The sequence below is a fragment of the Silurus meridionalis genome, chromosome 9 (genome assembly GCF_014805685.1).
Source record: "Silurus meridionalis isolate SWU-2019-XX chromosome 9, ASM1480568v1, whole genome shotgun sequence".
Lineage (NCBI taxonomy): Eukaryota > Metazoa > Chordata > Actinopteri > Siluriformes > Siluridae > Silurus > Silurus meridionalis.
The window spans coordinates 13,877,171-13,888,326 of NC_060892.1; the positions used below are offsets into that span (position 1 = coordinate 13,877,171).

The window sequence follows — 11,156 nt, forward strand, 5'->3', positions numbered from 1 at the left end:
ACCCGAGGTTCCACTGTACTCTCTAAACTGATTTACCTGAATATGTGGATTGTTGTCCATATGTGTGCCAACATGTGTTTTTTGAGTTTTTTTCCTACATTTCAACATTATATTCTTATATACAGTTGTGTGAAAAAGTGTTTGCCCCCATTCCTGATTTCTTATTTTCCGTTTCATCAAGCACTTCACTGAGGTGTTTGGTGTTGCAATGGCCGACCAACACTACAGCCTCCACCAGTCAGGGAAGGCCACGGACTGGACTGAAAACATCTGGGGGCATCAGAGTACCTTGTGCTCAGGCTATCCTGATTTTCGCCAAGAGCCCGCGTTCCAGTTTGGCTGTCACTGCAGCCTACCAAATCCCCAGTCTCCAAGCCCCACTGGGGGCATCGCTCAGCCATTGTTCCTCGCTGGGGGTACCGCTCAGTTCTTGAGTTCCACTGGGGGTGTTGCTCTGCCTGTTTTTTATTTCTGGGGCTGCCACTCCGCCCCCGAGCACCAATGAAGCAGTCGCAGTGGCAGGGTCCTGCCAAGGGCATTGCTCCACTCCAGAGTCCGGCCGAGTGCGTCGCTCCGCTCCAGTCCTGCCGAGGGCGTCGCTCCTCTCCAGAGTTACGCCAAGGCCGCCACTTCACCTCGGACCTTTCCTGGCCTCAAAGGTGTTCCACCCAGTGGCAGTTCGCAGCAAGTTCTGTGGTGTCCGCCGCTGGCACCCAACCTTCCTCCTGCCCCAGGTTTTGCATGCCTGTCCAAGACTACAAAGCCTTCTCTGCTGGCCTAAACAGTATCAAAAGCACAAACCTACATTTACAACCTAAATTCTAATGTTTGTTCCATGACATTGTATTATTTATTCCCAACAGTTTATTCTCTTCATTAGTGTTTCTCTTGGCTGTACTGCTTCCAGTATGTGGATGTGGATGTTAGATTTTTTTGTCCAATCAGATTTCAGCCTCTATGTGCAGCCAGGTCAATCTAATCTGCCCAGGGCCTGCAAAGTCTTTTCTGCAAACCTTTTTTTTTTTTTTTTTACCATAGTCTCCTTAATAAATAGATATGTTTCTTTAACGAATCAGATTTCATATTCACCTTACAGAGCCAGCTAGCTGGCCCAGAATAGCATCAGCATTTTTCCATCCTCTGATTGGTTGGTCAGAGGGAAACTGTTACAGTCAAGTTTGACTGGCAAAACACGTGTGTAGCGCACACATGAATACATCTAAATTAGACTTTTTTATGCCTATAGAGAAAGAAAAATTTATATACTTAAAAATCCATTTTGAAGAAAAGCTAAACATTATGAGGAGAGGTTGTCCGACCCCGAAGCTAGCTAGCTTGTCTCAGCCTGGGAAAGGTTTTGTTCCCCACTTTCAAACCAGTGAATATGAGCGGTACCACTGGATTACAGCCTCTGAGGAGCGGTGCAAATTATGAGTCTGCATCTCTGGTGAGTAGGTTGTATTTTATTTACATTTTGATTTTTTGGTCATGTTATTAGACAAATATTGTAGAGGTAGTGTAGTGTAGAGGTTTGGGATTTTCTTAACTGGGTTTCTAGCCGCAGTAAAATGGTATTCACCCTCCATATATGAAATGCCTCTCTCTCTGTAATGCCACGTTATATTGCGTTTTTGTATTGTATTGATAGTTTCTATAATTGCAACGTGATAGTGGTGGTATTAAGAGGTGGATTCAGTTGGGTAGAGCTGATGTATGTTACAAAAATGTAAAGTCTTGAGTGGATCTGAAACTAAATGTCACAGTGTTGCATCAAATGCTATTTTATAAACTACTATACACCATGTCCTGTTTAAATACTAAAATATAACTGGCTGGAAGGTGTATGTGAAAACCATTTAACGAACAGATAGTTCTCGTCAGTTTAATCAGTCTTTAAAATTAATCAAACTTATAAACAACTGTAACTATAGCAACATACAGTTACAGTCCCAGTGTGGGGCAGATAATGTAAACATTGCCTAATTTCCTTGTTGAGCCAAATAGATGATTTCTGAGTGTCATTTTACTATGTTGAATATGGCAATTTTGATGAAGGCACAAGATGAATTTTATGAACTTGTGGAGATAACGTTAAAATAAATAATCTTCCTCTTCTTTCAACTTCTTCTATTAGGGGTCGCCACAGTGGATCATCCGTCTTCATACCCCTCTGTCCTCTATATCTGCCTCTTTCAACCCAAACCAATAACACTGAAATAAATAATATATAATGAAAAAAAGGCACAAGGAATTAACACCAACAGCTTTATTATGAGTGGAGATGTGGCACATACTCAAAATCTCTCTCTCTCTCTCTCTCTCTCTCTCTCTCTCTCTCTCTCTCTCTCTCTTACTGTAATATATTTTTTCAAACATCATTCAAATAAATGTCATTTTCTAATTTTAGAATTCTAGACCTAACAGCCAATATACTGTAAGCCAGAAGTCCCAAACCACCATGGTGCAACCCAGTACCAGGCCATGGAAATTTGCAAGAAGCTACTGTGGAAAATGTCTACAGATATGACCTTACTGTTTATTGTGTATTTTGCTATTTAAGAGCCACTATCCAAATTTATATATAGCATGATTCAATTTATATTTCACCCACACAGACACCCCAACCAGTCCATGAAGAATATTATCAAAACTGGCCTGGGTTGTGATGCACAAAAAAGGTTAGAGGCCCCTGTTATAACATCCACTTTTAATGTAACAACAATTTTAATGTACTCCACTTTGTGTCAGGTCAATTTTTACTTACTTTATTCAACGTCACACACCTTTTCAAGTCATATTTCCAGTAACTGATGGAGTAGGATTGTTCATGCAGCAATGTACTAGTATAATATAAACAAACATTTAAACTGAAATATTTTTTTTTTTAAATGTATCACAAGGTTCACATTGCCTTTTAAGAGGTCATGCAGCCTGTCTTGTGTTGCCTTTTGCAAGAGACCTGTTTATAAAGTGGCTGTAAGACATTTAATGCCTTATGGGTCCTGTGTACGTATTCTGTTCTCACCCTGTAAGTAATAGTACAGTTATTGTCAGGGTCAAGAGCTAGTCTCGAACCAGGGTCGCTAGAGCAACTGGTAGACAATTTAGCAGTCTGCCATGGGGAGGCATTGGAACCTGACTGCAGAGACACACTCAAGATGTGCAATGGCATGATTTCTGTTAATAAAAATAATAAGTCCAGCAAACAAGCTCTAGGAAAGGGAACCAAAAATTAACACTGGCAGAGTGGGTTGCCAATACAAAATAATAAAACAAGACTAATTCAAATTTAAGTAATGTCAAAACAGAACAAAGAAACTCAGGAAAACAGGAGGTACCAGAAGACCAGAGACTTGGAAGAACTCGGGAGAACTCAGGAAAACAGGAAAAACCAGGAGACTCGGTAAGACAGGAAAAGCCAACGAACAGGGAAACTCAGGTGGACATTAGGTACCAGGAGACTAGGGAAGCCAGAAGACTTGTGAAGACAGGACAAGCCAGGAGACTAGGGAAAACAGGAGACTCGGGAAGACTGAAGAAGCCAGGAGACTCGGGAAGCCAGGAGAAGCCAGGAGACTCAAAGAAATCACACAACCATAAATAGAAAGACTCTCACCAAACAAACCCACACAGATCCGAATTTAATTACAATTCAAATATAAGGGCAAGATAAATCTTATTCTTATTCTTCTTTTGGCTTCTCCCATTAGGGGTCGCCACAGCGGATCATCTGTCTCCATACCCCTCTGTCCTCTACATCTATGTATTTAAACCCAACTACCTGCATGTCTTCCCTCAGCACATCCATAAACTGCCTCCTTGCTACCTAAGAGCTACCACTTCCCTGATTACTCTCAATTACAGCTTATACTGTATACTGTGCAAATGTGTCTAAATGGAAAGAAAGCATGCATATGTTAAAGAAAGTGAGTAAAGGAATAGCTTTCGAGCTTAGAGTAAAAGAATCAACCCTTAACGGTAGAGTATTGGAGAAATAACTATTGAAAAAAAGAACAGAAAAGAGAAACCGAGGAAAAGGAGGATGTGGTGCAGGAAACAGGTACAAGAGATGAGATGATTAAAGAAAATGCAGCTACCATTGGATGAAGCAATCCAGGGGAGGGGTGTGCAAGGTAGCAAGAGAGAGAGAGAGAGAGAGAGAGAGAGAGAGAAAGAATGAGAATTAGAGAATGACAGAAAAGCAAAGGATGTGAGGAGGGATCAGAAATCTCTCTTCTGATCAAGTTTGCAAGATGCATTTCAGTGGACTTGACACTCAACATCTCTTGATGTCTAAACCTATCCCGGATGTAGCACAATATAACTTCTGGATTTCAAGCATCATGCTGATAAATGAACACTGTTTTGTGTTTTTACATATTACAAAGGAGGAAACATATAATATGAAGGTAAGAACATATATACACTGGCAGAATTAAATTATATGTGCATCATTAAAAGAGTTAATTGGATACTTAAGTGACTTTTTAGGGTAATATATGGTTCTTCGTGACTGTGCTCTGATATATCATGTGCATGCATATAATCTGGTTAAGCAAGATACATGAAAAAAATGCGGAGACCACTGGGGAACACTTTATGTTTAGCAATTATAGTGTGCTGTATTATATTACAGAACATTTTAATGCTTCCTTCAAATAGTTAAGAAAATGTTAATTAAAGTCCTCTGTAAGAATGCAACATGTATATTAATAGATTGATTTTAGTGTTTATATAGTATCATCATATCCAGGGACTTAGTAGATGCTCCACATTTAAATGGATAAAAAATGTTTGTTAATATGATTAGGTGTTTGGTGAGGAGTTGTTTATATACCAGTTATGAAAGAGGCACTCATCAATTTTTTGTAAAAATCATATATAAATGTATTTCTTTATATAATATTGGTAACTAATGCAAGATTACAAGCTGCATACACGTTTTTCTTCTGTTTATATCCGAGTCAAAAATGTCAACAGAGGAAAAGAGTAAAATGCCATGGCTAACTATGTCATGCTGAGATCTAGCAGATGAAACTGAAGCAAATGCAAGTTTACAGTAGAAATTGGACTCCTAATCCTAATGTTTATTATTTTTGAGAAGTAGAATCAGAAAAACAATCTTGAGTTTCTAAGAGACTTGTTGGTATGGTGGAAGAAAGAGAAGAGCAGGCTTTAAGACAGAGTTTGGGGAAGTATCAAACTAATACCTTCTGGCTGTTATTACTTTCTTCTCCTTTTTTTAAACGTCTTCACTCACCCAGAGAAGTATTAAACAAAGAATGGGGCTAAGACACAGGCGTCAAGTACAGTACACCTTTTATGGAAATGAATGGAGTCTGTATTGATGTTAAATATATATATATGTATAATCCTATATCATGAGGGTATGTTAGTGCCAGATGACTTTCAGTTCTGTAATTACTCTCCTTTAGATAGTGTGATTTGCTTTTAAAAGTCGTGTATCAGTCTAAACAATAGTGTAAATTCACATAGTTACCTCACAAAGGCTGTCCACTAGGAGGGGACACTGTTTTACAAAATGCATAATACGCATAATACTGTACAAATGTTTTGCTTGGTTTCAAAACATTATGAAGAATCTGAACATTTGTATTTTTAAATGAGGAAAAAGACTGCCTGGTTCTTAGACCCCATAGATTGCAGCTAAATACAAATATAATGCAAATATTATTAGGTTGGAAAACCTGATGAGAAATTTGCTTCATTTCAATCCTAATTTTTTTTTCTCAAGCTTTTTAAAATAAGATACAACCCCAAATCCAAAAAGTTGGGACACCGTGTAAAATGCAATTAAAACAGAATATAATTATTTGCAAATCGCATAAACCCTTACTGTATCCACATTAGAACATAGAAAACATATCAAATGCTTAAACTGAGGAAATGTAACATTTTAAGAAAAAAAATTGTTTTAGATTTTAAGGCTGCAACATGTCTCAGAAAAGTTGGGATGGCAACAAAAATCTGGAAAAAGTAAGTGTTACTATAATTGAACAGTTTTGCAGCTAATTAGGTTAGCTGGCAACAGGACAGAGCATCACTAATCTGTAAAAGACTTTGTCTACAAATTGTGAAACAATTTCAGAATAATGTCCCCAAACATAAAATTGCAAAACAGTTGACTATCTCATCATTTACAGTACATAATATCATCAAAAGTTTTAAAGAATCTGGAGAAATCTTTGTGCACAAGAAACAAGTGCAAAAATCAATATTCAGGCCCTCTGCATTTAAAAGAGTCATGATTCATTCTCATTAACATCTAGAGAATTTATTGTCTGTGAACACAGTTTGCTATCTCATTGACAAACGCAGGTGAAATCTCTATTATACAAAAATGAAGGCATGCGTTACAATTATTGAAATACCGCCATCCTCTCTGTTGCCAAAGCTCATTTAAAATTTACTGAAGCAAACTGGAAAACTGTTCTGTGGTCAGATGAATTTCTGACCAAAACCATGGAATTTCTTTTCAAAACCATTGACACAACATCCTCTAAACTAAAGAGGAGAAGGACCATCTGTTTTTTATTGGAGCTCAGTTCAAAAAGACACGTCTCTGATAGTATGGGCGTGCATTAGTGCCTGTGGAATGGGCAGCTTGCACATTTGAAAAGCCTCCATCAATGCTGAAAGGTATATACAGGTTTTAGAGCAACAAATGCTTCCAGGCCTTGCATATTTGAGCAATATAATGCTAACTGCATACTGCATCTATTACAATAGCATGACTTTGTAGTGCCTGGGTGCTGAACTGGCCTGCCTACAGTCTGGACCTTTCAGCATTTGAAAACATTTGGAATATCATTAAAATAAAAACACAACAAAGGTCCCCAGAATTGCTGAGCAGCTAGAATCTTGTATCAAACACTTATAGGACAACATTCCTCTCCCAAAACTTCAACAACTGTCTCCTCACTAGATATATATCTTCTGTATACGAACAGAAGATATGATGCTACACAATGGTCAACACTTAAAAATCAGAAAATGTCCACTGAAGGGAATCTATGTTCCCTATTAGATTGCATGTGTGTGTGTGTGTGGGTGTGTGTGTGTGTGAGAGAGAGAGAGAGAGAGAGAGAGAGTCTGAGTTCCTTCTGGGATCCTGTCACATCTAGCAAGCAATAGCAGCAGCTGGGCCTCTGTTTCACACTTAAGGTTAAGATTAGTGCAAAGACTGCCAGAGGGAATGTATTCAGATTATACGTATTGACAGAGGCAACAGCTGGAGTAAGGGGATTGGTGGGTGGCGTGGAACTGCAAGCCAAGTTTTACACACACACACACACACACACACACACACACACACACACACACACACACACACACACACACACACACATTCTATAAAAGTATTGTCTGTAACTGAACTATATATTGATTTGCAGACACTCATTAAGTAATCTACACACATTAGTGCATGTAACTTACAATTATGCCCCTCCTGCGACAAGATATAATTAACTGTTATTACCAAGCGTCAAAATGTTCAGAATGGAATTTTTACTTTCCTTTTGTTGTAATGGTTTTAATAGATATAATGGAAATTGTATGCGTTTCAATGGAAACTTTAATGGTCCATGGGAGTCTTATGTCTGATACCATTTGGTCCAATAGGAAACACTGGATATCAGTAGGGGTCATTAGTACATTATTAAGCATTTAGATTTAAATATGTTCCTACAATTGGTTATGTGGTTTAATGATAATGATTTTGTGATGTAAACAGACTGTGTAATGGAAACAATTAGGTAATGTTTTAATGCTTAACAGCTAATGGTTTGTAATGCTATTTGCAATTTAAACCATTAAGATCTTTTTCATGGTTGTAGTTTTTTTTTTCAGCAGTAAATGCTTGCTAGCCACCTGAATGATTTTAATAAATTCAATTCATGTGTTTATTCTAAAATGTCACATATATTAGTAGTATAAGAGGAATATTAATTTATAATTATATTGGCAGACCTACCACAATGTATTTTCTGTCTTTTCTAACTATTCTACAGGTTGTGTTAAATCTATTCCTGAAGGCCCCAATGATGCACTCACTTCACCTTAACCTTTTACAAAGGGAGTAAAAGTCCAGAATGACCTCAGTGACCGCAAACCTCAGTGTGCCCTGGGGTGCCGGCATGCTAATCAATATTTTGAATCACACATCTGATGGATCTACAGGAGTAGCTCGTTCTCAAAAGCCTCCCTGCACCATGTGCTGCTGTGGATTATTGAAAATTACACTGACTGTGGTATTCATGGTCAGCCTGGCATTCGCCATTGTCATCGGCAATGTGGTGACGCTCACCGTGTTCATGAAAACCCGCCAGTCACGTACACCACAGGGCTACCTCAAAGGTAAGTGCAGCCATTTACATGTTTAGATAGTACAAAAGTTAGCAGTGTAACAAGGGATACAGAAGAGGGCAGTGTGAAGATCTTAATCTTAAACACAAAATCTTTAAATACAAACACAGACCACCTAATCTCTAGTTGTAACTTTAAAGTAGTTGTAGTAAACTATTTCAAATTAATAACATGCTAATTTAAAGAAACTTTACATTGTTACTTCAAACTAATTGTAAGTTATTACTTCAAAGCAATTAGTGTTTGTTAAAATGTTTAAACCATGTTACTTCAAAGTAATGCTACACTTTTACGGCAAAATAATTGAAGTTGTAAATTCAAAGCAAATCATATTTGAATTTACTACAGCAAAATAATTGAAGTTGTAAATTCAAAGCAAATCATCTTTGTTATTTAAAAATATTTATACATAGTTACTTCAAAGTGCTGATGCAAAATTATGAAACATTTTTACATATAAACGATTGAGAGATTTTGGATCAAAGCAATCATTCTTTGTTAATTCAAAATACTTGTAAATACTTCTAAACAATTGTTCACTGTTACTTTAAATTAATCATACTTTGTTACTTTCCACTTCCTCACCTCCGCAAGTTTATCTGTACTTAAAATAATAAATGACAAATATTTATTAATTGTATCAGCGAACATTCATGGAAATATACCTTTATAAATATAAATAAATATGAGAGTACAGTATACATAATTTGTTATCAAGGTCTTATAAAATCTATGATTTGCTGTCATCTGTTGGTGTCATTTTCTTTTCAGTATCTCTGGCCATAGCTGACATGATAGTCGGGATGGTGGTGGTGCCTTTCTCTGTTTACACTGAAATATCCATCATGGTAAACAGCACCCCTCCGATGTGGTACCAGAGTGGATCTAATGTCTCAGCACAAAAAATTTCCAGTTCCTGGCAGCCCTGCATGGTGATCGGCCCATTGTTTGCTGGTTGCACTTTTGTCTCAATCAGCACTATCTTCTTGATGACAGTGGAGCGCAGTGTAGCTATTTTATGGCCATTACAGAAAGATACACTCGTGACCCGGCGGCGGACTTTGCTTCTGATCCTCGCCTCATGGACAAGCAGTTTCATGCTTGCGATTGCACCCCTAATCTTGAGCGAAAGCTTTACTTTGGAGTATAATGAGTGCAGCCGAATGTGTAACTATGTGCCACTCCTGGTGGGTTATCAGTTGCCTGCTGACACCAATATATTGCTGCTATTTCCAGTCTTCGACTTCACACTCCTGGGTTTCACTTTGATTGTTAACATCTTGTCCTTCATTACCATCTGCCGCTACACCCGAAAGCGCAAGCTCCTTTCCGAAGGGCTCGAGGGAGGCACAAGCACCTGCTCTCAAAAACCTGCTTTTTCAGATATCAAGGCAGCCAAAACGATTGGCATCCTCACCTTTACTTTTGCAGCCTCGTTCTCGCCTATTGCCATTTTTGTGCTGGGCAACATAGTTGGCTACACATGGTGCAACTTCTCTTTCTTTGCCTTCTGGATCCTGACAGGGAACAGTTGCTGTAATGTAATTATATACAGCATCAGGGATCGCCGCTTTAGAAGAGGGTTGTCGATTCTTTTTTATAGGGATCGTTCACCACAAAACTCTGAGAAAAGCTGACATTGTCAGGTATATATTCTACCCCAGATCCATCCCAGTGGAATATGTACTGCATTTCACCTTGATACTTGTGTGGTGGCATCCATCAGTAGCAAAGTTCTAGCATTTAAAAATCTGGCTTGGTCTGTCTGTGAACTTTTACTTCATTTTAGTGGGAAGTATCTTATTTTCAGTCTACTACATTTTAATAAAACATGCCGTTCCTCTCATACCGAAGAGATACATTGTGTTAAATGAAAGACCACAAGCCACAAACACTGTTCTGGGCAGAGTTTGTGTGGAGTAAAGGTTCTCTATTCAAACTTCCAAAAAAACATATATAATAATTTTGCTATAGATATAGGACTGGTGCACATGTCCACCTCTGCTAATTGCGTTCTGAATTGATTAGGCTTATATCTATTTCACTACTACATGTAATTATTCAGAACCGTGATCAAATCACGAAAAAAGACAATTAGGTTTAGGATGACGTTAGGCAGACTGTATGTATTCAATGCTGTGTTTACTGGCTCCTTACAAAATAAGATCTTTGCTAATGCAGTAAAACATGTCAATGTCACCATGTTTATTTATTTATATATATATATATATATATATATATATATATATATATATATATATATATATATATATATATATATATATATATATATATATATATATATTTCTAAAGAATTTATTTGCATATTATGGTGGAAAATAAGTATTTGGTCACCTGCAAATAAGCAAGATCTCTGGCTCTCACAGACTTGTAACTTCTTCTTTAAGAGGCATATATATATATATATATATATATATATATATATATATATATATACAGTACAGACCAAAAGTTTGGACACACCTTCTCATTCAAAGAGTTTTCTTTATTTTCATGACTATGAAAATTGTAGAGTCACACTAAAGGCATCAAAACTATGAATTAACACATGTGGAACATGACAGTTTTTAAGAATTCAGAGTGTCATGTGACAGGTTTTCCTAAACTACTACACATATGAGGTTGATAGTGAAAACAATTTAAATCTAATATATGCAAATATATGGGACATGTAGAGTTAAAAATAAATCACTTTTTGAAATCAGTGAACTATTCATGGATAATTCACAGCATATTATTTCAACTAA

At 37.3% G+C, this 11,156-nt stretch overlaps 1 protein-coding gene across 1 annotated transcript; it reads left to right on the top strand.

Annotated features, from left to right (window-relative positions):
• The first annotated feature begins 2,331 nt into the window (after positions 1-2,331).
• On the top strand, positions 2,332-10,213 carry LOC124391430 (trace amine-associated receptor 13c-like). The gene is made up of 3 exons (XM_046857995.1): positions 2,332-2,678; positions 8,034-8,379; positions 9,160-10,213. Exons 2-3 carry the CDS (start codon positions 8,115-8,117, stop codon positions 10,023-10,025), a joined length of 1,131 nt encoding a protein of 376 aa, XP_046713951.1. The 5' UTR covers positions 2,332-2,678; positions 8,034-8,114; the 3' UTR covers positions 10,026-10,213.
• The last annotated feature ends 943 nt before the right edge of the window (positions 10,214-11,156 follow it).

Excerpts from the sequence above, each read along its gene's own strand:
- LOC124391430 (XM_046857995.1), top strand. The coding sequence starts at position 8,115 with ATGACCTCAGTGACCGCAAACCTCAGTGTGCCCTGGGGTGCCGGCATG. Across the intron at positions 8,380-9,159 it reads ACCACAGGGCTACCTCAAAG|TATCTCTGGCCATAGCTGAC; the intron begins GTAAGTGCAGCC and ends TTTTCTTTTCAG.